General features: G+C 45.8%; 2 protein-coding genes and 2 non-coding genes across 5 annotated transcripts; all 4 read right to left on the reverse strand.

Moving 5' to 3' along the window:
• Window positions 1–356: 356 nt before the first annotated feature.
• RACK1 (receptor for activated C kinase 1) lies at window positions 357–4,858 on the reverse strand. Its single transcript, XM_049648408.1, has 8 exons — window positions 4,638–4,858; window positions 3,446–3,617; window positions 2,759–2,906; window positions 2,418–2,513; window positions 1,910–2,020; window positions 1,351–1,491; window positions 850–960; window positions 357–465 (listed from the first exon to the last, which is right to left on the reverse strand). Exons 1-8 carry the CDS (start codon window positions 4,744–4,746, stop codon window positions 400–402), a joined length of 954 nt encoding a protein of 317 aa, XP_049504365.1. The 5' UTR covers window positions 4,747–4,858; the 3' UTR covers window positions 357–399.
• Window positions 3,061–3,139, reverse strand: LOC125935878 (small nucleolar RNA SNORD96 family). Its single transcript, XR_007461857.1, has one exon. It is a non-coding gene; the product is annotated as a small nucleolar RNA SNORD96 family (small nucleolar RNA).
• LOC125935888 (small nucleolar RNA SNORD95) lies at window positions 4,276–4,343 on the reverse strand. The gene has a single exon (XR_007461867.1). It is a non-coding gene; the product is annotated as a small nucleolar RNA SNORD95 (small nucleolar RNA).
• A 1,012-nt stretch (window positions 4,859–5,870) lies between the features above and the next one.
• TRIM52 (tripartite motif containing 52) lies at window positions 5,871–19,974 on the reverse strand. 2 transcript variants are annotated; one of them, XM_049648399.1, is made up of 2 exons: window positions 18,524–19,974; window positions 5,871–13,635 (listed from the first exon to the last, which is right to left on the reverse strand). In XM_049648399.1, exons 1-2 carry the CDS (start codon window positions 19,346–19,348, stop codon window positions 13,606–13,608), a joined length of 855 nt encoding a protein of 284 aa, XP_049504356.1. In that variant the 5' UTR covers window positions 19,349–19,974; the 3' UTR covers window positions 5,871–13,605. The 2 variants fall into 2 exon arrangements, with proteins under 2 accessions (XP_049504356.1, XP_049504355.1); XM_049648398.1 differs by lacking the exon at window positions 5,871–13,635 and adding an exon at window positions 14,061–15,441 and having other exon boundaries at window positions 18,524–19,973.
• Window positions 19,975–27,579: the final 7,605 nt, after the last annotated feature.

Here is a 27,579-nt window from a genome sequence, read left to right on the forward strand (position 1 = left end):
ATTTTTAATCTCCAACAATGAAGGGAGTAAAAAGGACCTGATCTTAAGCAGAACCTCTTTTGGGGAGAGTTGCCTTATCATAGACGAAGGGTTCAAAAAAATCTCCATTTTAACAAAAAGACAACTTGACAGACTACACTAACTTGAGTTTCAAAATATTTCATATTACCTTGAGGAATGACAAAATGCCTACTCAATTATTTATGTTACAAATTGAACTGAGATTTTACTATTCCCAAGGAACATTTTCTCCAGGCTTAAGCGAGGCCCCAAGGATCTATACCTGAGACACAGTACATTGTGATGCAACCCAGCATTAGAAAGCAGTTTTGCTTATCAGAGAAAGACACTATAAGTCAGCAAACCAATGTTTTATTTCCAAAGTTCTGCCCTCTATTTCTAGCGGGTGCCAATGGTCACCTGCCACACTCGCACCAGGTTGTCCGTGTAGCCAGCAAACAGAGTCTGCAAGGGAGAAATGACAGTGATAGGTCATGTCAGAGCCATGGAACTCTGCATTCCCTTCTTTTAAGACCCCCAATCTTCTAACCACCAGGTTGTAGGTGGTATGTATTCCTAGAGGAAGCAACAGCTGGTAGTAAGGACTCATACTCTTGTAAAATGATTAAGTTATCCAAAGTGTTAACTGAAGGTAGGTAATCATTGCTTGTTAGATCAATTTTCCTTCCAGTGCAGGAACATGTACTCTGTTCACTGGTAGAGCTAATTTGGTTCTCTCAAATCAACCTGGCTAGTTTTGTGGTTTCATTTTATGTCAAAGACATTCCAAGAGCAAAGAGGGGGAGAAAAAAGGTAAAAGCTGAGTCACTTAAGCAGAGACCCACTTACCTGGCCATCAGCAGACCAGGCCAGAGAAGTACACTGGGGTGGCTCTGCCTTGCTGCTGGTACTGATAACTTCCTGCTTCAGTTCATCTACAATGATCTTGCCTTCCAAGTCCTGGGAAAGGGGCAAAATCAAGGTAAGGAGGGTTTCTACTACAAGCATCCAAGGAATAGAGGCCAAGGATGTTGTGAAACAGCCTAAAATGCATAGGACTGTCTCCCCTCCCCCCACCAAATTATCTAGACCAAAAGGTTGATTATGCTGAGACTGAATAAATTGCTGTAATTTGTGACACCCTTTAGTAGGTAAGTATCGTGCACCACTGCAAATCCCAATCCTAGCAAGTTGTAACTTGCTCTTCCTGGGTCTCCACTGATAGCCTGATGATCAGCAGTTGTTCAGGAAGCTCGAATCCCAGCAGTGACATATCAGGAAATCACAACATTGCCATGGCTCACAAGAGTAAAGCCAGGAGCTCGGCCCTCAACTGTAGCCCACACTCACCCAGATCTTGATGCTGGGGCCTGTGGCAGCACAGAGCCAGTATCGGTTAGGACTGAAGCACAGGGCATTGATGATGTCCCCACCATCTAGTGTATAAAGGTGCTTGCCTTCGTTAAGGTCCCACAGCATAGCCTGGCCATCCTAAGAAGAGGAAAGGGGAGTCAGGGTAATATGAAACCTATTCCAGGTGTTAATCTCAACTGTCAAGATTCTGTCTTAATTCTTATTCTCCCTCCCACAACTTCCCCAAAGCTAATGATTCAAATACCAGGATATCTCTGAATGCCCCTCCGTTAATGCATGACACCCCATCAACCCTACCAAGGCCCTGACAATTTCTAAAATCACTACAATCAGTTCTGAAAACAGAATTCTAATAATATCAACAGCTTTAAGAAACCAGCTTTACTGAAAACAATCTTTTAAACAGTATGGTGTATATAATTTTTAGAAAACAATTTTCACAAACATTTACTCTTGGATTGCTACATTATCAAGTATTTTTTTAAAAAAAAAACTGTCCCCCATTGAGTAGAATACTCCCAGCTCCTGAACATACCTTCCCTCCAGAAGCACAGAGGGATCCATCTGGAGAGACTGTCACAGTGTTCAGGTAGCCTGTGTGGCCGATGTGATTGGTCTTCAGCTTGCAGTTTGCCAGGTTCCATACCTAGATATGGGAGGGTTGGGGGTAATAGGTGAAAAACCTGGCTCCGAATCCACTGGGGTCAGGAAGGCTCAAGACAAAAAAGGCATGGCACCTTCTTTAAAAGCATTTCTGGATATGGTGGCCATTTTTCATTCTACCAGTAACAAAAAAGGTTAAAGAATTTGTCTTGGTCACCTAAGGACAATCAAGATTAAATAAAGAATGCTTCGTTGCTCTACAAGGGATATTGGGTTCAATTAACTATTCCACACCAAGTATCAAAAACTAATAGTTAGAAAACAGCAATAGGAAACGTCAACTGAGGAATAAAGCTTTCAAAGTTAGAACTTATGACCATCTACGAGGCAATGGGAACATTCTGGCTGGTAAAAGCCCTACATCCTGACTTCAAGCTCACCTTGACCAGCTTGTCCCAGCCACAGGAGACAATGATGGGATTACTGCTATTGGGTGAAAAGCGGACACAAGACACCCACTCCGAATGGCTCTCATCCTAGAGGACAGAAAAGAAATAAGGAGAAACTATCCTGTCCCATGAAACTACACCCCTCACCCCTTCCCTCAGTTACATGGGAGGTACACTGATGGCTTTGCACTCACATCCCTGGAACCCAAACCTTTAATATCAACAGAACCCCTTTGGAGCCCAAGCCAGGCTTGAAATCACCACATAATGCCAAGGTTAAGAAGGATGGGAGAGAATCTTCATGTGCTTTCTGCATGTGCCTTCACTGTTACCTGGACAGTATATTTGCAGACACCCAGAGTATTCCACAGCTTGATGGTTTTATCTCGGGAGCCAGAGACAATTTGGCGGTTGTCGGAGGAGAAAGCCACACTCAGCACATCCTTGGTATGTCCTACAAATCTGCGTGTGGTGGTACCCCTAAGGAGGAGGACTTGGTCAGTCTCTAGACTCTGCAAACATTCTTCCACATCAGACTGTTTCCCTGGCCTTCCCTGGTCTTACTGGAGCTGCCATTACTCACATGACCCTGGACATGGGTCTGATCACAACATGGGTTGAGCATATGCCAGAGAATCCCTTCAGAATTGCAGGACATGTCCTCACTCCCACATGGGGATTGGCTGACAATGTCATCTGTCATCACTAGGATCCTCCATTATGCCTGACCATCCAAAGACTGAGCTCCCAAGATAAAACATGTTCAAACCCTTGCCTACTCTCAACCACAGTATGTGGCAAAACTGCTCAACCAGCCCACTCTGAAGCAACTCTGCAAAAGTAATTAAAAGCAGCAAGGATGGAAGCCAAGCAACCCAACTATCTTCTCTATGTATGCCCTGCTTTACAGTTCCCACAATGAACCTCACTGTCCTTTGGAAACCACCTCCCAACAGCATCTACCTCATTTCTGCCCAGCTTTTCCCCAGTGCCCCAGAGTCAAATGAGCAGCTACTTGCGTTGTGAGATCCCAAAGACGAAGGGTTCCATCCCAGGAGCCTGAGAGGGCAAACTGGCCATCTGAGGAGATGACCACGTCACTAACGAAGTGGGAATGACCCCGAAGAGCACGCTGTGGGATGCCATAATTGGTCTCATCCCTGGTCAGCTTCCACATGATGATAGTCTTATCTAAGGGGAGGTAACACAAAATCCAGTGAGGAATCCCACAGCCCACTCACTGACCTACTGGATAATCCAGGATCCCTCAAGGTCATTGGTGGATTTACAAGAAATTAAGGACACTCAAGGGGGGAGGGGACCCCCAAGCCGAGAGCGCTGTCATTAGTCAAAGCTAAGTGATTCATTATTCCAAAACAAAGTCAAGTAGAACTAAGCAACGCCACTAGAATTAAACTTAGGTGTGGAGGCCTTTAGCAGATTATGGATGCCTTTTTGTGACATTCATAACAGTCCAATGTCTGAATTTTATTCTGAGGTCTAATACATAAACACTGCTGCTTGGGTGTGGGAAGACTGAACGTGGGCTTCCTACAACTACCACTGAGGGTGCCAGAAGTACTGGATTTAGTTGATTTACACACTACAAGGCTGGAAGCTTTCACTGAAACGTGTTGGGACTCGACACGCTTTCCGATTAAGCGTCAGACATGATCCTAACCTCAGACTGTTTTTAATAGCGTGGGGGCAAACAATAGCGTGTTCATTCAAACAAGAGAATGACAAGAAAAAAAAGGCAGAAAAAACAAGACACGGGCTTGCAAGGAGATTGGCGTCACGACTCCCTTTGGGAGTCCATCCAGGAAAAACTAGGCACAGGGCCGGGCGGCAGCTCAGAAACAGCCTCTGGGTCTCAGCATGGGCACTCAGATGGCATGTTGGGGTCATCACCGCCCCGCCCGACCCGTATAGGCTCTTGCACACTTAGCCACATCTGCGAGGAGGCGGGCAAGAAATAAAACCCCAATCCTGCAATCCTAGCAGCCACGAGCTGATCTATGTCTCGGCCTTTGCAAAGTGGAAAATGCCTCACGGGCTCATCCAGGCTGAGACTTAGGCCCGGGTCCGCATGCCCCACCTCGCAGGCGGACGGAGTTTTCCGGACCGCCAACTCGCGATCCACTGGAAACAACAGGCGACACGCGCAACCCACTTATCTTTCAACCCCTTGCCCCGCACCTCAGCCCGTACCTCGAGAAGCGGACAGTATCATGTCCGGGAACTGGGGGGTGGTGGCGATCTGAGTCACCCAGCCGTTGTGGCCCTTGAGGGTGCCACGAAGTGTCATCTGCTCAGTCATGGCGGCGGGGAGTGCGGGTGTCGCCGGGGCGACAAGGATGGAGTTGGATAGCTCAGAGACTAGCACCACAGCCACTCGCACCGCGGCTCTGCAGAGGAAAAGAGAGAGAAGGCACCCCACCGGAACCGGAAATACCCGTCCGCTCCAACAAAATGGCGGCCCCCATGATTCATTTCTGCTTAGATGGCGGCGCCAGGTGGGGCATAGGGGCAGGTGAAATGATAAAACTTCATGGTCCCCTTCCGCCACGCATTATAGTTTAGCTGTGCCATACAAAAAACATTCTGAAACCAACTCTGTCAAGTGTTTTAAAGAATCCATCAAACGTTCACTGGGGCGTGATGTTTAAGAAGCGGAAGAGGGGAAGTGCACGGCACATTCCCGTCAGGATCGCCCAGCACCTTTGGTATTCCCATGTGGCACAGCCCGAGCTCCGCCCTTTCCGCAGGGTGGCTCGGAGGGCAACGCTGAGGGAGCTTAATTTCTGGGTGAGAACTGCGAGAAATGGTAAGCGATATGAAAAATATGGTATTAAATTTTTTTAAATACACTGTGCTCAGGTGAATTATTAAACCCTAACAGACTTCTGTCTCAGAGAGCAGCTCTTTCATCAAGAGGTTTTTGCTCTTAGGGAATTGGCTGAGGCACTCCCTGTTCGGAAGGGCTTAGTCCAGGCAGGAGTTAAGACGAAAATGGGTTACGGTGCGGAAAAGCGGGGAGGAACGAAAAATCGGTCCGTGGGCCGCTAATCGTTCACCGAGCTCTCGTCTAGGCAGGAGTGCAGAGAGCCGTCATAGAAACTGAACGTCCGCGAGAGGAAAGGCCTCCGGGTTCTGAATTCTGGGGACTCGGGTCCAAAGCCGCTCTGGGCCTAACCACCTCACAGAAAGGCCGGCTGGGGGGTCCAGGCGTGCCCCCAAGGAGGTGTCCTCAGACTGGGAAGCAGTGGAACATGGTTGCCTGGATGGCTACCGCCCTCCCATTTAACCTCATGGTATGTGAGTATGTAGTGCCTCCCGCTACGGCACATTCTTGAAATTAAGATACGATGCTGGCTGGCAGCGCCTCTCTCAAGTATTTTTAATTTTATTTTTTTAAAGTTTATTTATTTTAAGAGAGAGAGGGAGGTGCACATGAACGGGGGTGGGGGCAGAGAGAGAAGGAGAGAGAATATTCAGGCAGGCTCCATGCTCCCGGCAGAACGCTGGACACTGGGATCGAACTCACTAATCCTGAGATCATGACCTGAATCAAAATCCAGATTCAGATGCTTAACTGACTGAGCCACCCAGGTGCCCCTCAAATATTTTTTAAATGGGGGAGGGGGGGTTGCACAGATCAGGATGATAGCAGTGACTATCATTTATGCAAAATAAGGGGGGATTATACATAATTATTTTGTTTGTAATGTGTATTATTTTTAGTTTCACATCTGTAAAATGAAGTTGGAAACAATAGTATCAACCTAAAACGGTGTTGAGGAGAGTAAGTGAGTTAGGTAAAGCACCCAGGGACGCCTTGGTGGCTCAGTCAGTTAATCGACCGATTCTGGATTTTGGCCCAGGTCATGATCTCACAGTTAGTGAGTTCGAACCCCGTGTCCAGCTTTGCGCAGAGAGCACGGAGCCAGCTTGGGATTCTGTCCTCTCTCTGCCCCTCCCCTGCTTGTGCTCTATCTCTATCTATCTATCAATCAATCAATCAGTCAATAAATGTAAAGCCGCCCAGAATGGTGCCTGGCAGAGTAAATGCAGGCAAACTTAGCATTTCTTTGGTACCAGTTCCTGTTTTAGGTCTTGGGGGAATACACCTGTGAGCTAAGATGGTGGGGACCTGGACCTGTTTTTTTTTGTTTTTTTTTTTTTTTTGGTTTACATTTGATGGGGTGAGTGGAACGGAGATTGAGAGAGAGATTGGAGCAGAGAGGAAGGAGAAGTAGGATACAGCCCTGTGGCTATATGGAAAGTTAATGTTCCAATAATGGAAAGTATGTGGGAGGAGATGTAGTGGAGAGACAGTCAGTGCAAAAGTCTTGAACTGGATTGTTGCAGGTGCTGAAACTCAAACCCTGAGATGGAGGTAAGGGGCAATTGACAAGAGGGCCAGCAGGCTTGGGGAAGAATCATGGCTCTTCAGGACGCTGTCCTGACTGTGCTTCAAGGGTCCCAGTCATGTATGTCACCCACCACCATAGCACCCCCAATTAGCTGTCTTCTTGCTTTTCCAACAATATAGTCCAACTCGACTTCGACCCATGTATTTTGTTTCTCCTCTGGTCGTGGGAGACTCTTACCTTCACCCACACCAATATCCAGCTTGCTGTTCATAACTGGGGTCATGCCAAGTGCCCTGGGCACTTGGCACAAATGGAGAGGTGAGAGATTCCACGCATCATCTAGTAGAGATGCTCAGCGCAAGCACTCCCCTGGCTGTTGACCTGTATATGCAGAGGATTTCCTCAGTTCAAGAACACGAGTTCTTCGTCTCCTATCTCCACTCCCTAAAGAGATCATTGCTCAGTCACTTTATGTTTACCCGCCTGGAGAAATACCATTTGGCTCTCAGTTTTCTTGAATTTTGCCAGGGAGCCGCTGTGGAATCAGCATCCCTGAGGCAGGGCCAAGGGTGCAGGTTTAAAACGAGCCTCCCAGGTCTTACTCAAGGACGACGTTTCTAGGCATCTCTCAGTTCCTTTCCAGAAGAGGGCGGTTCCCAGGCTAGCCCCGCCCTCCCCCAGTCCCATCTTTGGCTGGCCCCTTCACGGAGTCCTCCCTGCCGCCTACCGAGCTCGAAATTTCTGGAAGTGCCCTTGACTTCCCATAATTCCGTGGGCCTCTTCGTACACCAGCTCCTTGCTCTGTAAGAGGATTGTGTTAGCGCCCCATCCTATGCGGCCAAGGGGGGAGGGTAATTCGCGTTTTCTTCTGGAGCCTATTAGTACCCGTCTGGCAATGCCAGAGGAGAAGGAGAAATGGAATGTAGTGGACTTCCCCGGACGACCAGATTACAGGTTTTGGGCTTTCCCCCTCGGAGTTTTCCTCCAGTTACTGCCTGGCCTCCCGGCAAGCCACAAAGTCATTGAAGAGCATTCCTGAACCTAGGGAGGCATGGCCCCGATTCTGGGTGTAGCGAGGGGCAGGAAGGAGGGTGCAGCGGCAGCCTTTCCTTCTCAGCCCCAGCTGGAGTTGAGCCCCATACACACCTGCTTCCCTCTGGGTCCCCATGGTTCCCAGTTAGGCATATGGGTTCACCTGGACTCCTCACACCTCAAGCCCTGCCCCTTCCAGTGGGATGACTCCCCTTGGCTACAGGATGCACAGTTCCCACAACGGGTCTATTGTGGCCGGCCTTTTCATTCCAGATGTCTTTGATCTGGCCTCTAGGAGGTGGAAGCCTGCTGGAGGGCCCCGCCTGGCCTTTGGGAGAATTTCTCTGCAGAGCCTTCTTTCTGCTCCTCAGGCTGCCCCTCCTGGAGGGTTCCCCACCCACTTCTAGTCCCAGTCCCTGGGCTGCTCCCTTGTCTCCCACATCCTCACTGGCACCACTTCCATTCCCACACAAGGTAAGCATCCTAAGGGAGAAATTGGAGATGCTCTTTTAAGGAAGTCTGTCTTTTCTGCTGGGAATTCCTAAGACTCATACAGCTGGGAGAAGCCCCTCTGGTTTCCCTGCTAGAGGTCCATAGCCTCTCTTTTAGGAACAGACCTCTATTCCCTCCTGTCAGCATTCAGGAGGTGAGACAGGTCTTCCCTTGAATGTGGTGGTGATGACTATTGTGGGTGATAGGTGAAGGGCTGAGGGAAAAGGATGTGGCCAAGACCAGAGGGCCCCCTGCCAGCTAAAGCGGGTGACTTCCCTTCATTCTACTGTTTCTTGGCAGTTTCAGTGTGGTTGGCTCTGGCCCATACTTACTTTTTTTTTTTTTTTTTTTTTAATTTTTAATGTTTATTTATTTTTGGGAGACAGAGAGATAGAGTGCGGGAGGGGCAGAGAGAGAGGGAGACACAGAATCCAAAGCAGGCTCCAGGCCCCAAGCTGTCAGCACAGAGCCTGATGCGGGGCTTGAACCCACAAACCGTGGGATCATGACCTGGGCTGAAGTCGGACACTCAACTGACTAAGCCACCCAGGTACCCCTGGCCCATACTCCTTTTGTGGGTACACTGGCTCTCCCCTGCTCCTCCCAACTATCAGTTCTCTCCTCCACAGAACACACACCTTGTTCTGCCGGGAAGGCCCACCATATTCCACCTCCACTGTTCTTTTCTTTGTTTTTTTAATGTTTATTCATTTTTGAGGGAGAGAGAGACAAACTGTGGGCAGGGGAGGGGCAGAGAGAAAGAGAAACACAGAATCTGAAGCAGGCTCCAGGCTCCAAGCTGTCAGCACAGAGCCCAACAGGGGGCTCGAACTCACCAACCACAAATCATTAACTGAGTTGAAGTTGGATGCTTAACCGACGGAGCCACCCAGGCACCCCTCACCCCCACTTTTCTTAATCTAAGCTTCCTTCAGGTCTCAACTCAGGTTGCCACCCCAGAGAAACCCTCTGTGACCCTCAAGTCTAAGTTAGGCTTCTGGTTTCATACCCTCATAGTGATGGTGTGCTGGGCCTGCATAGCCCTTAGCTCAGTTTCCCCTTATTTGAATCCCTCAGGGATTTTCTCAGTGCCCTGAGGTCAGGGACTGGTCTGTTTGGGCTCAAATGCTGCATTTGCTGGTAGAGGGTTTGGTTGTAGAAGATTCCAATCTTGGTAACTAGCCTCACAGGCTAAGTAGTTAAGGGCAAGTAGTTAAAAGGTGTTCCAGGCAGAGGATCACCATTGGGAGGGGTTAGAGTAGTTTGCATGCAGAAGTTTTAGAGGGATAGTTTCAAATGGGAAGGTAGGAGAGAGTGAAACCCAAGGTGGCCAGAGAGCCTCTATCAGGAAGGAGTTGACTACTAAGGAATCTGGATTTGTCTTGAGGCCTAGGTCTTTCTCTTTAGGATTATCTCATCCCTCTCCTGCCTAGACTTAATTTTGTTGTAAAGTGTTTGGTCTCAGAATGGAGGGTAGTTTGAAGGTTGAAGGAAGACTAGAAACGACAAGAGTTCAGAAGTCAGACAAGGGGGTTTGTAGGAGGGTCATGAGAGTCCTATGAAAGGAGAGACTGAGTGAGGACTTACCAATGGCCTTATGATGAGGGATTCAACATGTCTAATCCATCTGTCTCCTCCCTACCCCACCTTCTTCACTCCAGTATCTAGAATTGGGCTCTGATTATAGAAACTAATTCATGATTGAGGCCTAAAGAATTAAGCTGAAAAAGATTAGAAAGAAACATGGGAAGTTCTGTTCTTACTGTAGGTTCTATTGCTTTCTTCCTGGTGAGAGGCAGGGATATGTTATTAAGTCAAAGCCAGGAACAGATCTTGCAAAAAATCACATATCATTTACTTATGTCTCTGGATAAATATTCATTGCCCATCTTAGGCAGAAGTCTGAAGTCTAATAGTGAAAGCTGCTAAGGCATTCTGTTGGGTTTTCCCTGGGAGATGGACTGTGGGTTCTCCAGGCCCTAGGTACTTCAGCAGATGTACAGCGAGAGGCTGTGGAAGTGGGTGTGGTCCAGGCAGGTGACTACAGGCCAGGTAGAATTATAAGACATGCTAGGAGAAGGCAAACCTCTGGCTTGTTAAAGGATTTAAAACAACATTAGGTGGTAGGAAGAAACAAAAGATGACCCAAGGTGCCTTTTTTCAGCTTTCTCCTGGAAGAAGACAATTTCATATGAACTAGGGTTGGGAAGGTATGTTAAAATGGAACCTTAAGACTGGCTAGCTTACCACACTGTAAGAGGGCTGAAGAGAAAACAGTTCTTTCTACTCACACTTGGATTAAATAGCCAGAGCTTGCTGAGAAATTCCATCCTTTGCTGGACAGGGTAGACAGAGGATTCTATCTGATTAGGAAATGGCAGACAAAAAGGGGCAGGACCCCTAGGGGTCTTCTTCCAGGTGACCTGGGTCCTTCATCTTTGTGGGGCCCTGCTTCATACCAGGTGGAATAGTCAATGAGAAGTCTCTGACCAACTCTGCTGAGTCCTTTAGGATGGGGTAAAAGACTGGGAAGGCCTAAGCATGATCCTCAGTAGCTATGGAAGAATAAGCCTCAGTAGCTATGGAAGAATAAGACCTATTCTTTAAGGCTATTTCTAGCTCAAATCTCTGAGGTATCCATTTTCCTGCTTCTTTGGAAGGGATAGAAGTGGGGAGAAGAGTAGTAACTTAGCGGCCCATTTCCTTCCTTCTTTGCTGGTCTCCTGTCACAGCTCCTACACTTCTCACATTGTAAGATGAGCTATTTCCCTATGCCTGGGGTTCTCATATTATACCTCTGAGGACTCTGGTTTGTGGGCAAAGACTATATAATTAAAAGTTAAATTTGTCACCACTTTTAGCTCTCCTCCTTTTCAGCCCTGTTATTCCTAAAACCGCTCACTTCCTCTTTTCTTATTTAGCACTGCCAGCACAAACTGCTTTCCCTTCTAGGACTCCATGATCTCCTTACCACTCTCTGTCAGGATTTAGGTGTGAGAGGAAAAAGGGAAGAACCCACTTACCTACTTTAATGCTAGGTTTTGCCCCACATCCCACTTTCAAAAAGTCAGGCACCAAATAAAACCTTATTTATACTTCTTTCCCCTCCTATTTTGAGGCCCCAGCTTTGGCTTTTTTGGGAAAGAGGGTAATGCAGTTTCTTTTTTAGCTGCCTTCCCATTAGAGTTCCTTATCACATTTCTCACATGTGATCCACATGAATCACAAGTGGAACTGTTCAAGGCTGTTTTAGTCAGATTTTTAAAAAAAAATGTAAGAAGGCCTTTATTTATTTATTTTAATGTTATTTATTTTTGAGAGAGAAAGACAGAGCGTGAGCAGGGGAGGGGTAGAGAGAGAGAGGGAGACACAGAATCTGAAGCAGGCTCCAGGCTCTGAGCTGTCGGCACAGAGCCTGATGTGGGGCTCGAACTCACAAACTGAAAGACCATGACCAGAGCCAAAGTCGGATGCTCAACTGACTGAGCCACTTTCTTTTATGTATTTGCTTCTGTGCCAAAAAATATCACCTTTGAGCCTGCCTCTTCTGATGGGGAAAAGAAAGTTGTCTCATTTCTTTTTCATCTTTCCTTTGGACTTGCCTCTATTCCTGAGTCCTAGGAAGGACCAGAATTCAACGTGCCTTCTTTCTATGGAACTATACAATTCAATATAACTTGATAGCCACTAGTGGCTATTTCAAATTAATTAAAATTAAATACAATTAAAAATTCAGTTCCTGAGTTGCACTAGACACATTTCAAGAGCTTAAGTCATATGTAGCTACTATATCAAATAGCATAGATTTAGAATACTTCCATTGTTGCAAAGTCCTTTCAGACCTGGTATAACAGCCTAATGTCTTGTGTCCCCCTTTTTGTAATCTTTTATCAGTCAATAAATATTTGTAATAACTTTCATTGTTCCAGGATTAACTTTCAGAGGGGGTCAGGAGTTGGGGGTGGGACATAGCATAGAATCTGTAGGTCCTATAAAGATTTCTGGAGGCATGGCATAGGGGCCAGAGGTTGGTGGCTAGTAGAGGAGACTCAGGTTTTAAGGAAGTGCTTTAGGGGTTGACGTTATACTTATTAAAGCAGGGCCACTCCACTCCACCAGGAGCAGGCAGGCTCTGGTTTTGTAAATTCTGCATAATACTTAAAAATCAAAACAAAAAATGACTGTCCTGTAGCCCTGCTGAAACTGATATTTGCTGAAGTGATTGTCTTTTATTACTCATCATTTCTAGATCTTGATTTCATACATTGCTTTATCTGTCATAGGCCTTGCTCTCCCAAATGGCAGTGACATATGCAGCTCTGGCTTAAAAAAAAAGTTTGCTGGGGTGCCTGAGTGGCTCAGTCGGTTGAGCATCCGACTTCGTCTCAGGTCATGATGATCTTGCACTCTGTGAGTTCGGGCCCTGTGTTAGGCTCTGTGCTGACAGCTCAGAGCCTGGAGCCTGCTTCGAATTCTGGGTCTCCCTCTCTCTCTGCCTCTCCCCCACTCATGCTCTGTCTCTCTCTCTCTCTCTCTCTGTCAAAAATAAACAAACATTAAAAAAAAATTTTTTTTTTTAAAGTTTGCTGACTTTGCCACCTGCCTGCCAAGAGCTGGGAGAAGTAGGGGTCATATCAATTAATACACTGATGCTAAGACCGTTTAATAAGGTTCTAGGTAGGTGGGGCTATTTTTCCATTGAACACTTTTTTTAAAAAGATAATATTAATTTAAATTTAATTTTACAGAGCACAAGCAAGCAGGGGAAGGGCATAGACAGCAGGGGACAGAGGATCCAAAACAGGCTCTGTGCTGACAGCAGACAGCCTGATATGGGGCTTAAACTCACAAACCATGAGATCATGACCTGAGCCGTTGTCAGATGCTGACTGAGTCATCCTGGTGCCCCATTGAACACTTTTAAACACCTATGTCAATCACTGGCTATAGGGCATAAGTAAAGCTGGTAATGGCACATCTGTGGATTTGACCACTTTCCCTGAGTCTAGACCAATGATTCTTAACCATGGATGATTTTGCTCCTGTCACCCCTCTCCATAAGACATTTGGAAATGTTGGGAGACATTTGTGGTTGCCACGGCTGATGGAGGGGTGCTACTTACATCTGGTGGGTAGAGTCCAGGGAATGCTCCTAGGCATCCTATAATGCACAGGACAGCCCCAACCTGCAAAGAATTCTCTTATTCAAAATGTCATTAGTGCTGAGGTTGAGAAACGCTGGTCTAGACTACAGTGTGGATCCGTTCTTCATGCCAAGACTAATCATGAGGTCCAGGCTCAGCAAGAATCTATTAAATTGGGAAAGAAAAAAATTAGGAGTCAGTGAACTGTGGCCTCCACAAAACTGAAGAGCAGGTATAACTAGAGTGTGTTTAACTGCATTAGGAGGCAAAGAGCTAAGGTCATAGTGCAGTTTAAAGTGAGGGTTTCAGATAAGTAGCAAGTCTGTAAAGATGAGGTCCCAGGTACAACCATAGGAGTAGTGAGGACCAAGTTTAAACAGTCTGACTTGTGATACAACAGTCAATAGCTGAACCTAGTAGGGAAAACATTCAATAAATAGATGAATATCTGGTGAATATGGATATACCAGTTTTTCCTTAACGTTTTTGGAACCCATAGCTCTACTTTTCATATACGTAAAAATTTCACATTTTCCCTCTAGTGTTATTTAAAATTTCACAAGTATCATGACTAAAAATCAAAGCAAGGGTAATTTTGGAAGGCAAAAATTTATTCAGATGATGTGATAACTATGTCACTGTTAAAAGCCTTATCTTTCTTGGGTGGTATAGAAGATATAACAAAACACAAGGTGCTTTAACAATACTCTTGTACTGTCCTCTCCCCACAGCTAGATATACTCCACCCCCCCCCCCCCCCCCCAAAAAAGCTTTTAAGATGTAAAGAGAAAATGGAATAACAAATGGAACAAAGTCTTCACATATGCTTAGACATTTTATATCCCAATTTCTCTAGAGTATTTATCTGGAAGTTTCTAGTCAAAACAAACAGACTTAAAGTTCCACATACTCCTCTTAAAGGAATTGAACCAACCAACAGTTGAAAACATTCTTTATAAAAGCGACCCCAGGTAGGTTTTAAGAACAAGGTCAAGAACAATCACCCAAAATAGTTATGGGTATTTCATATTTTTGTCTTGAAATAACATTCAGAAATCTAGTCCTTGAAAGATTGGCCAAGCAAGTTAGACATTTTTAGCATGAGTTTGCTATGTGTAGCTGGATTTTTGGCAAGTTTTGCTTAAAGTATTTCATAATGAGAGTGATGTTGGTGTTTGCCTTTTGACATTTCAGGGTCAATGTATTTTAAGCTTCAATGCATTACATTCTGTCAAAAGTTCTAATTTTTGAAATTTTAAAGAACAAATTCTCTTTAGATGGTGTTCCAAAATCAGAGAGTTATTTTGTCATTGGTGTTTCAAAGTCAGTTCTGTCCATAAATTCAGCTGAGTACAGTTCTTTGACAACCAAGGAACCTTAGTACATAAGAGAAAACACTCTCAATGGCATTCTGAACAGATCTTCAAAAATCAAGGCAAACTGGGATCAAATCTACTGTTTTTCACAAGGGTTATGCTGACAGCAAGGTGAAGATTTCCAGTAGATTATGGGTCAATCAGTGGAAGTGGATGCTTGGTGGGGATTGCTACAGTACATCTTACACACAGTTTTCTTCAGTTCTTGCCAAAAACCCAGATTTAGAACACTCCATTGCTGTAGCACCACCGAGTATACTCGTATAATTTTCTTCCAATTCAGTTCATTTGATACAGCTTCAAAAATACTGTTTTTAGTGGTCAAGTATTACGTTTATGAAACCACCACATCCACAGTTTTTAAAGCTTTATTTTTAAACATAAAGCACACTTTTTTTTTTTTCAGTAGATTCATCTCAACAGCAAAGAAAGATGAGCTGAAGTTTTTAAAACCTGAAGTTTGATATGTTCAGTCATTATTTCAGAGTTAAGACTGTAGAAGTAGATGAAGAAAGTCTGGAATTCCTCAATTTCCTCTCAAAGTTGTGGCAGCACTTGGAATGCAAGGCTTCACAAATTTCTTCATTTTTTTCTCCTTTGCAATTAAAAGGGCTATTTAATATTATGCTTTCATAGCTTTTGGAAGATTGCTGTTAATATTCCAATACTGTCCAATCTTAAAGCTTCAGAGAATTGTGCTTTGCAGAATACTCCACTGTTTTTAATGGCATAAATTCAACAGTGTTTGGCATTGTGTCACTGCCCAACATTTTCAGGTAACTGGTAACTCAACTGAAGAAGATGACTCTATCTTCTGCATCATAACGTGAATATATACTTGATAAAAGCCTCAAATAACTTTTTGGCTGCCATATTTAGCTACCTCAAAGGAGAAAACAGAAAAAGGAGTACTGATGATGGAAGCATCTGGTCCCTCTTGCAGAACGATGAATGATTTTATTGGCGGCAGCTGGGTGGCAGGGCAATACAGGCATCCAGTTGTGCCTGAACCCCAACAAGTGAAATCTTTGTTCATTTCCTTTTTATACACCCATCTGCCGCCTAAAACCTGACACCATTTAATGGTGCCCTTGGTCAAATCTAAATGCTTTTACTTTCATAATCCTCTGATTCTATCTTGAAGAGTCAAGATGAACTCTAACTCATGGGATGGACAAAATGGAAGATGTAAATAAGTAAGCTTTTCAGAGCTAAAAAGCCTCTTTTTATACAAAATTAAACTTTAAAAGTACATTGACCTCGAAACAATATAATTGTCTTGGATATGCAAGAAAAATAGCAGTATAAATATTTAGCATCATACCCACAATGAACATCTGTGGCTACCCAACCTGTTCATATGCCTCATTAATTATAGGCCTTACTCTGAATGTTTCTTGTTCTATCTTTGTATTCCCACCAGCCAAGGAGTTCTTTTATAAATTATAACATTCCCCATATGTGCAATGCTAATATAACTTGTGGAGGGAGAGAGAAAGCCTTTCTCTCCTATTCCTGAAAAATCACTGACCTATTCCTTGAGTCTATGAGTAACAACTCCCTACTCAGTCCCTAAAACTAAAAAGCTTGATCACCTTCAAAGTAGATTAAAAAAATGTGTTCAAGTGGTAGCTGACAAGAATTCACTGTAACCAGAACTGTGTGATGGATAATGCATAATATGAAATAAACCTTTATACAAAAATAGTTTCTTATAATGTTACCTATCATGAGAGTTTTCAGTAAAATTGTAAATTATGCTGCTGGTATATGTTGACCAATGAAAGGCAGTAACGAAACTACATTACCAATTACTAAAAGTTTATACATACATAAAATAAAAGTTTTAACATCTTCATTGTAATTCCTATGTTTGGCAATACCATCTACTTAAATTCTGGTATGTGTTTGAAAATAAAAGTTTTATTTTCTTTTAAATATTCTATATTTTGAAAGGAATTATCCCCAATTTGTTTAACTTGGTTTTGCTGTTTATGTTTACTGGTATGTTTTATAAATAATTCAAGTTTCAAGTGAGTGTTATCTGGCTTCCCTAGTTGAAAAGACCATCTCTTTTAACTTTCAGTGAAAATTGTGGTTTCAAAATCCTTACAGAAAATTCTAGCAGAGGAATGAAAGGTTACCTTCTTTCCTCAGGTTCACTGTACTAAAAACCAGAAGTATAGGACAGAGTTTCTTCTGGAGGCAAACTTTATTACCCTGGGGGAAAGCATGGTGCTAGGGTTGTCCTTAAAGTCAGGTTTGTATGATGAAATTAGCAGTGATTTGTAGTTAAGATTGTAGTGTCTCACTGTGCACTTACCAGTAACTAAATTGAAGGGTGATGATAATAGCTAATGTATGATGCCTTAGGACAGCGTTTGTGTTTTGACTGCAACCCAGAGTAAGCAATACGTTTTACTGTGAGACCAAGTATACACAGGTGTACACATAATTTAAGGCTTTCATAAGACAATGTTTACCTTACTATGTTCCATGAACCCTGATATTTTCTGTTTAATTTTAAAATAATGCTGGGCATGACACATTTATTTTAAGACCCACTAATTGGTCAAAATTCACAACTGGAAAACCACTGCTGTAGGAGAACATGAGGAAATAGATTTTATAAACTGTAAAGCACACTGAGATGTGAGCAGCTGCTAATGAATATCCAAGATAAAACTTTTGGGGCCTGAGATGTCCTCTCCTTCCTTGGGTACTGCTAGAAGTCACATTCACCTAGGCTTTTGGTAAGGAAGACATTATTTATGTGGTCATTGAGATAACTCTCTACTACTCAGGTCAGGAAAGCAATGTATTAACTAAATCAGAACCCAAAGCAAAGACAAATTACAGGAAAATCAAATAAAAGCAAACATCTGTTTAGTGCTTCATGGTTTATAAAAAACTTTCACGTACATGGTCTCTTTTAATTTTAACAAGCCTAGGGGAAAAGTAAAGGTAAGAGGTGGAGACCTGCCCAAGTTTAGACAGTAAGTGGCAGAGCCAGGTCATCTCATCCTAAATCCCTCACTCCTTTCATGATAAAATACCAGGAAAGGAGAGTGGTAAGGACATGAGACTTCTTTTGATCCATCTGTTTATGTCCTCTGCCTCTCTCTACAGGGAAAACAGACCCCACTGAAGGTGAGGAAGCAACCTCAGATTTTGGGAAGGGGGTATGGCCAGTTGCACTTAGTCTATGACTCCTACCTGGCATTTCAGCATACCAAAACCAGCAATGTTTGTGTGTGTGTGTTTCCCCAGTCATCTGTTTTGACACTGCTTGTGCTCTGAGGTTTCAAATGTCTATTATGGTTCAAGTACTTAATGGCTTTCCATTCCTTTGTGTTAAGGGTCTTGGAGTCTTGGTCAGGTACACCCTCAGTACTCAACAGAGTGAAATTTGGTACTAGGGACATGCCACTGATACTCAGATTGAAAGGGAATAACAACAGTGGTCAGCTTTGGTGCCTCTGCTCAGCTTCCTTTGGGGAAGCCAATCAGCCTCAGCCAGTGTGTCTCTTGTCCACATATGCCCATCTCTCTCCACTACTGTGCCCTTATCTCTCACAAAAAAGATTCAACTAGCAAGTATCTGCCTCCCAGCTGCCCTTGTTTTTCTCTCCACTCCCCTCACCCCCCCATTCTCCTTCCCCCCTTGTGCCTCTCACCTTGTACTCCTGCACCACCTCCTCCATTGGCACCACGCTGTGTTGTTTGTGGGTCCTGGATTCTCGGCACACCACACAGATAGCCTCTTTGTCCACTTCACAAAAAAGTTTCAGGGCTTCCTGGTGTTTGGAGCAGATGCCCTGATCATTCCCCCGACTTCCTCGATAAGGAGTGGGGCTCATCTGGCGAATTATCTGGACCATGTTGGCTAGCTGCAAGTTGGGACGAAAGCTGCGACGCTTAAAGCTCTTTCGGCACTGGGGACAGATGAACTGACGTGGAGGGGGCGGAGGAGGTGGGGGAGGTGGAGGTGGAGGAGGAGGAGGCAAGTGGGTGTCAGGATACAGCTCTTCGTCGTCCTCGTATTCTTCCAATATCTCCTCTTCTGGGTAGACGTCAATTCTCAGGTCATGTCTCAAGCTTCCCAGGTAATAGTCCTGATCTTCCTCCTCTTCTTCCTCCTGGTTCCACACATAGTCCATGTCCCAATTCCTGACGCCACCGTCACCAACCCAGAGTTCATCATCTTCTTGGTCCTGGAACACCTCGTCAGCACTGCCCTGGTACAAAACCTCTGGAATAGAGTTGTCCCATACACCGGTGGCCCCCTCCACATCGTCGTCCTCGTCTTCTTCCCATCCATCTTCTTCCCCGTCCCTGTCTTCCTCATCTTCCTTGCCCCACAGTTGGGTCACACATCCTCGGCAGAAGTTGTGCCCACAGCCTATGGAAACGGGATCCTTGAAGTAATCCAGGCAGATGGCACACACCGCTTCCTCCTGAAGGGTCTGCATGGGGTTAGGAGTAGTGGCACAGCCAGCCATTTTAATGCGCAGCCTGGAGGTGTGGATGCGTCAACTCCGAGCTGAGGAGCGGGGAACGTGTCTGCAGGCTACGTGTCCAAGCTACGCTTGTGACCCAAGGTTTTTCTCTACACTGCTCTTCCTCCTCAGGCCGGCAAAGGAGCCTTACTCCCCTCCCTCAGGCTCTTCCCAGCTCAAGGCGCGAAAGCCCTCTGGCGCCGACTCAGCCGCCCTCCAAGAGGAGCGGGAGCGGAACCAGGCTGCAGCTTCCACTTTCCTTCCAGCCTCAGCTTGCAAATCCGGGTCCCGACACGTTTCTTGCCTCCCTCCAGGTTTGCCCGACCCAGCAGCGTCCTCCTCTGGTGGCGGCACTCCCCACCCAGCCCGAGGCGACAGAAAATGACGTAGGCGCTCTAACCCACACTCGGAAAGGGTAGACTGAGCCAATGGAGGACTACGTTCTCTATGATGCCCCAGGGGACGCGACAGTTGGGAGCCCTGACGGCCATCCAGCCGGTCCTGATAGGAAAGACTGGTGAGAATGGGCAGAAGTGGAAAGAGAATCAACAGACCATTACACCACTCCACACCAGCCAGACACAGAGTGTCCAGCAGTCCCTCAGCCGAGGCAGTTCCCCGGACACGGACCCAAAAGGGTGGGGAGAGCGGCGTCCAAACTCGCGCTCTCGTGCACTTTCGGCCCTTCTAGCCTGAAGCCTTTGTGGTAGTGAGAACGCCCTCTCCACGGAGGCCACGCTCGAGGGTGTGGCCTGCAAGAACGCAGTGGGGTGGTGCTTGCGGTAGCGTGGAGTGGCTGTGAAATCAAACGATCTCGCATGGGGACTCGTATACCTCCAACTTTTCTCCTCAAACCAATTAATCCCTTACTACCTGCAGAGCCTCGGCTTTCTAGCCCTCATCTCTCCCGTTACGACTTCTATGTCCATCTCCACTGTCCTGCAACTTCTCAGATAACCTCAGACTTAGTATGCCCTACGCTGACTTATTCTATAGATCTTTTTGTCTTCAATAATGCGTGTCAACTATTTGGTTTGAGGAACACCACCTGCTGGTGTTCCACCACCTGGAACCCCTGCTGTCCCTCTCTGAGCCCAAACTTGAACTGTAAATTCTACAGAGCAGGGATGGTAAATGTGCTGTTAACATTGTACATGCAGCTCATCTATCATAATGCTGAACATACAACCTATCTGCTGAATAAATAGTAAACAAACACAACAAAATGCAACCATCAAGTCCTGCTGATTTTTATCTCCCCAAACCTAGGCCGATTTCTCTATCTCTTCCTGTCATCCTAGATCTGACCCTATCAGCTTCCAACTGGATACATTTCCTAAAGGGTCGTTTGCCCTCATTTCAGTCCATCCTGAAGCCACCAGAACCATCCACCTGAAATGGAAGTCTGACACACTCATGCTAGGCTGTTGGCCTCTATGTCTTTGGGCATGTTCTTCCACCTGGAAGGCTTTTGTTTCACTGGTTCACCCAGATATAGCTCCTTAATTATCCTTCAGGTCTCTGCCTAGGCATAACCTCTTGAAGGAGACGCTTCCCTGAGGCTCGTCCCAGACTGTGTTAGCACTCCAACTCTGTCACTTAACTCTGTGTGTGCCTTTGGACTAGTTTCTTAACAACTGTGCTGCTATATCCCCATCTGCAAAATAAAGATGACAGTAGCACACATATATTAGAGTTGTTGTGAAGTTGGAATAATTGACATCTGTAAAGTAATTGGAACAGTGCCTACTGGGGCTATCTTTGTATCCCCATCACCTACTATTATATGCCCTTCCTGTAGTAGATGAGCCATAGAAGAAAGTCCTCCTCTTTGAAGGGTCAGGAGATTGGGACCCTGTGGTGAAAAATGTCCTACTGCCTGTCGCTTAGTGGTTTGGAAAACCTTATGTTTGGAAAGGGAGGGAGTTGAAACCCAGGCCTGGCCTGCCTACAGTGGGGCATCTATTGGTAGTGTTTATTTGTTAGGAAACTAACAAGTAAATTCCCATTATATAATCTGGGAGCCTTCCTAGAGGTAATGACCGAGCTGAGGAGCCACGAGGGGAAATCTGAACAAGAAGAACTGAAACTGCTTTTCAAGGCTGAAATACTTACCCATCTCTGAATGCGGGTTGTACCCTACACATGGAATGGTAGGGGAACCAGCTGGGGAGTAGAACAAAAGAAGAGGGGGCTGCTCAGAGTTGCATGCTCTTTGGACCCAACCAGCCATGTGCCCCTAGCAGAATTTTTAGGTTGGAGAAGCCCACACAAGAGTTCAACTGCAGATAATTAAATTTCAGTTCATGGTGACAAGGCAAGCCCTTGTCACAGACACTGGGGACCATTTGTCAGAGGTACTAGAGGGGCAGTCTAGCATTGGTTACGTTGCCCAGGGGTTGACAAATCTGGCCCTCAGTTTCTTTTTGTAAACCCCAAGAGGTAAGAATGGTTTTTAAATTTTATTTTTTTTTAATTTTTTTAAATTTAAATTTAAATTTTTTTTTAAGTTTATTTATTTTGAGAGAAAGAGTGCAAGCATGCATGCATGAGTTGGTGGGGGTGGGGCACAGCAGAGAGAGAGGGAGAGAGAGAATCCCAAGCAGGCTCCACACTGTCAGCACAGAGCCCAAAGTGGGACTCGGTCCCACGAACTGTGAGATCATGACCTGAGCTAAAATCCATTGTCTGGGGCTCAACTGACTGAGTCACCCAGGGCACCCCAAGAATGGTTTTTAAATTTTAAAGGAGTTCAATAAAGATGAATATGTGGATGGAGACTATATGTGGCCAGAGAAATCTAAAATATTTACTCTCTGATACTTTACAGAAAATGTTTGCTGACACCTGGGCTAGGAGGCATGGAATAGAGGATCTCTAGAGTGTCTTTTGATGTGATTCTGGCTTGTTTCTCCCCTCTGGGTTCAAGAGCCAGACTCTTTCCCTAGCACTCCCTTCTTGAGTCAGATTACAGAGGTCCTGGCTGGACAGGTGAGTGTGACCAGTAGGTCTGCCTTGAGTCTGGTTGTGGGTTTGTGGGTGGTGTCACTGTTATAGACTCCAGAAATACTGGTAGTTCTTTCACTCCCCTCCACTTGAAATGTGACATCCATACAGAAATGCACAAATCATAAATTTATAGCTCCAAAAAAATTTCAAAGTTATACATTGAGAACAAGAAATGGGCATCCCCAGAAATCCCATGTCCACTTCCACTCATTCCCCATAGCAGGCAAGCACTATCCTGACTTCTGTAGCCATGGATTAGTTTTGTCTTTTTGTGAACTTCACCAAAATGGAACATACAATGTGTGCTTTTATGCTTGGCTTCTTTCATTTTACTTAATGTCCAGGGGATTCATCCATGCTATTGTATGTAGTAGTAAATTCTTCATTCCAATTTGGTATAACTGCTCCATTGTGTAAGTAGAGCAAATTTGTTTACCTGTTCTTCTGTTGAGGGGCATTTGGGTTGTTTCCAGTCTGGGGCTATTATGAACAGTGCTTTGAACACTTGAATCTGTCATTTAGTGAACATATGTATGGATTTTCTTCTTCTGGATGTAAGATTTAGGAGTCAAGTTACTAGGTCAGAGGGATACATAGGTTTAGTTTTGAGTACATCCTACTTAACTGTTATTATTTAAACCTTGGAATTAAGAGCCCCCTGCACTTTGGTTATTTCACTGGGATGGGTGGGGCTGGACCAGAGTGGGACACTGAGGCTGAGTAAGAGGTAGTAACTAGGCCTCTGGAGTGCTACCCCAGGCCTCTCCTTGCTGGCACCTCCCCAGAGCAGACCAGGTCAGCTAGCATGAGGTACCAGTCCTCAGGCAGCACACAAAGTTAGGGATCTCAGGAGCAGCCTGTTGTCATCATCAGGGATTTTAGGGGACACCTCAAGCTCAACCTGTCCCCCAACTCATTTCTTTCAAAGGGCATTCTCTTCACCTCACCACCTCCTTTCCACCTAGCCTTTAGAGTTGAAGATGATGAGTGCCAGGCACCCCATTTCCTGATGGGGACAGATGCTGGATGGAAGACATATGATCCAGGACAGTTCCCCTGTGTCTTCTCCTCTGGTGTCCTGGTGGGGAAGATCAGGGAGCCTGTGTGGGTAAGAATCCACCCTCCCAACCCCCCAAGCCCCATCTGATTCATGGTCAGGTCTAACTTGGAGCCTGCAATATTCTCCCTGCTCCCAACATTCTCAGACACTCCCTAGCTCCCTCCCACTGGCTGTTTCTTCCCAGGCAAATGTCTCAGGAGGTGGTTGCAAGGACAGATTTTGCCTTCTGAGCTTAGTACTCTGTGAAGGGAAAATGAGTTTTGGCACAGCCTTCATCTTCCTTAACTCAGGCTCAGCTTCTCCTCCATTTTCACTGCAATGCTTTGGCTCTCTGGATCTCTCCCTGTCCTGGATTTGCTCTAGCATGTGGCTCCGTCAATGTGGCCAGGAAGCAGGCCTAGAGAAACCTGAGGGTCAGCCTTTTGGCATAGGGCAGACTGGCAGACTGACTCCCTTTCCCCTAGCTGTTTGTCTTGAGGTGAAGCTGTGTGATTCCATTCTGGAACTTACTATTCAGTTACATGGCAGTCTAGGGGCAAGGCTAAAGAGACACAAATGAAACAGCCTGTGTCTTCAATCCTCTTCTGTTTACATTGGTCTGTGAGCTTCTTCAGGAAGTTAGGGGATTAAAAAAAAAAAAAAAGACTCGTCCAGGACTGGGCCTTCCTCCTGGTCTTTGTTGCTGGCCAAGCCTTGACTGCCTGGACACAACCGAGAGACATGTGCTGTGGGCATCATGGAACCTCAGAGCAGGGATGGCTAGGAGGGCTTCTGGGAGCATGACCTGAGCACAAGTCTCAGAGAATTCCTGGAGGCTGTGGGGAGAGTAGGTGTGGCATTCTAGGATTGGAACAGTGCAGTTACTTACAGGACTGAGGCTGCAATGGGGATAGCCTGTAAGGAAGCCTTGTATTTGGTGGACATAGAAGCTAATATTCATCGAATACTCATAATTTATTATTTATTAATCAATGCATTCATTCATTCGACACATCATCACAAAGCACAATTCCAGGCCACACTGAATTCTGCCCTAAATATGGTGGTCTGGAAAAAGTCATGGTTTGGGACTAGAGTCCAGAGGGTTAGCAGGTAAGATCTGTGTCAGTGGAGGGGTATCTCAGTGCAGCCTGAAGACTAGAGAAGTCTGATGTAGCATTCCTCCCGTGGGGAAGATGTCTTGGCCTCTGTGAGTGAGGGGATGGCCTGTGGATGGAAATCCCATGGTTCTGACCCAAGGCCAGGCCAGTCTGGGCTGAGAGAGAGAAGCAGTTCTCAGGAGCAGCTAGTGGAAGTATTGCCCTGCTGGGTGAGAAGGTTGCTTTTCCTGTGGGTCTGTGATTTTTTGCAAAGCTGTCTTCCTGTCCTTGCCAGATTTGTAGGCCCCTTTACTGCTTCCAAGTGTGCTTAGAACCCTCCTCACTTGCCCTCCTGCCTCTGTCTACTCCTAAGACTGTGGTAGTAATCAGGGGGCACCCAGGGGAACACTTGGGGCTCAGATGAACTCCCTCTGTGTTTGCCTTCTGTCCTCTCACGAGCTTCTCTCCAGGCAGGAGTGGCTGAGGAAAGAACCAGGGAGGTAGGCAGGCAGGGCATCTGGGCTGGTCCTGCTGGGTCCAGAGCCCCTGTCTTTTGGTTGAGATCACTGACCAGCCATTGCTAAGCAGAGAAACAAAAATGGGAGAGGGAGCAAGGCCTGGGTTAAGTGAGACCACCTTATTTTCTGGGGCTGTTCATCCCTCTGTGGAATTAGACTCGGGACTCCCAGGTTCACCTCCTACCTGCCATGAGGTGCTGGTGCATGTTCCTTTGTCTCAGGTTTTGCAGGTGCACTGGACTTAAACCAATATATGCTTGGGGTGTGGGTGGAAGAGAAAGAGAGATGTGCACTGGAGAGAGCTGACATTCTGGACAGGAAGGACTCTAACATGAGAAGCAGAGAGAGGTGGCATGATCATGGGGTTTGTGGGGGAGAGTGTGTCAAGTTATCAGGGGCTTGTAGGGTGCTATATGGGGTTCCTTTAGGTCTAAAATTTATTTTATGGTTCCATGGGCAAAACACTGAACTAGTCTGTAAAGGAAATATGATTGAAACAAAATAAAGCTGAAGGATGCTCAGTTGCCAAGATCTCATAATCTAGTTATAGAGCAGATACTTCCTGAAGGTCAGAATGGTGGTGCCCTTGGCAACAAGAAGATCAGATTCTTTCAGGGGTGTGAACTAGAAGTTATTGGGTTAGTAGGACTCAGGAAAGGGGAGAACAGCCCCCCCCCTCCATGTTAGGGGGCAGTGTAGTGGCCACCCCTCTCCTCAAGATATTTTTGTCTACCAGGCCCTGTCCCCAGAGTCCCAGGTTCCCATGCAGATGTCAGGTTCCCAACTACCGGGAAGGTCAGGTAGGTGGAGGTTGAGGAAAACCATTAGGAAAAGGAAGTGAGGTGAAAAAAAAGGAATGGCTATCTAGGGCAGATACAGACAGCACAGCCCAAGCCCTCAGGCAATTTCTAAACCAAGTAGCCAATGAGGCCACTCTGATAAGTGGTGACCCTACCCTTTGGGTTGTGGCAGGTGGCTGGGGCTCTGCTGCCATCCTGTAGGCACCGTTCTGAAACTGTATCAGTCCATGGCCTTTTCTGCCCTCTCTCCTCATCAGAGAGATGGTCCTACAATCCTGCAGCCCAAGAAGTACTCAGAGTTCTGCACATAGAGATGCGCAGAACTGAACAGGAAATTCTAGCCCATTCTGCCCAAGGCTCACACTTATAGAAGCCAGTGTCCGTGGGATGAGTACCTCATCTAAGGCTCCCTGAATTTACAAATCCTCTGTATCAAAGAAGCCACACAAACTGCTGGTCTAAGGCCTATGCTTTACTAGGCAGGACCAATGCTGGAGGATGGGGTGGGTAAAGTTAGCTGTGGGTGAAGGAGCCTGATGTCTTTGGGGGTAGGGGGACAGAAATGTGACATAGCTATACTAATTCAAAGTGAGACTGACTGACCAGAGCCTCCTCCCATCTGCTTCTCCACAAATACACTGGGCCCTCATCCTCCTCAGGGATGGAGTTTTGACCTTTGCTCTGGAGATCCTAAGCACATCTTCAAAGGTCAGCACAGGCACTTGTGCCTTCCATTGGTGTGGGCCAGACCCACCTTGTGCCTCAACATTTTCACTGTACAGACAAGGGTAAAAATAAAATATTTATTATCAAAAAATCTTATTAATACAGGTCCACAGCCCTTACCTGAAACCCTGGGGGCCAGATGTATTTAAGAATTTAGAATTCTTTGGGCTTTAGAAAATGCCAAAGTATAGATGCTGAATGTTACATAACATCTCCAGAGTTTGTCTGGGGCACCACTCCATAATCAAATATATCAATATATCTGTGGAAAATTGTGAAAAGGCACACTGGCCTACAAATAGCCTCACTTCACTTCAGGTTGGGTTTTGATGCCAAAATAAGGAAGGAACTTCTGGTTTTGGGTTAGGGTTTTCACAATTGCAGATAAGGGATTGCAGATTTGTGCTTATGTACCCATTTACAGAATGGCACAGATGTCATTGAGGTTTTTGGTGCAGTAGTAAAGTGCCCAGACTGTAGCCACAGACTTCCTGGTTTCATGTCCTGACTCTGGCACAAACCAGCCATAGGACCTTGGGCTTCAATGTCTTCACCTGTAGCACAGGATTATTAATTCTCCCACACAGGCGTGTTATGAGGATCACACAGTTTAGTACATGTAAAAGTGCTCAGAACCAGCACAGCATGGATCCTGATGGCAGCACTAAGACAGGCAGACAGACATTAGAGACATTTTCAGTGCAATCACATAGTTGCAAGCTCACTGCTGAGGTTCTTCAGGCCACCAGGGCAGGCTGAATCTGTCTAGTATCACAAATCTTTCACATCCTTCAGCTTGGGGCCTCCCAGGGCTGCAGACATGAAGGTTTCAGAAATCCCCACTAGAGGCTTAGTCATGCCTTGGGGCTCTACAGAGAGGCAGAGGGTGCCCTGTGAAGGGCCCAAGCTTGTGTCCTTTATGCCAGTGGAGTGGTCCCTCTGCTGTGGCTAGGGAGTCCTCTCCCTTTGCACATCTGCTGGCCGGCTGTGTGACTTGAACTGCTCTCGGAATAAACAAAAATGTGTGCTCCCCAGGAGATTC

The sequence above is a fragment of the Panthera uncia genome (genome assembly GCF_023721935.1).
Source record: "Panthera uncia isolate 11264 chromosome A1 unlocalized genomic scaffold, Puncia_PCG_1.0 HiC_scaffold_17, whole genome shotgun sequence".
NCBI lineage: Eukaryota > Metazoa > Chordata > Mammalia > Carnivora > Felidae > Panthera > Panthera uncia.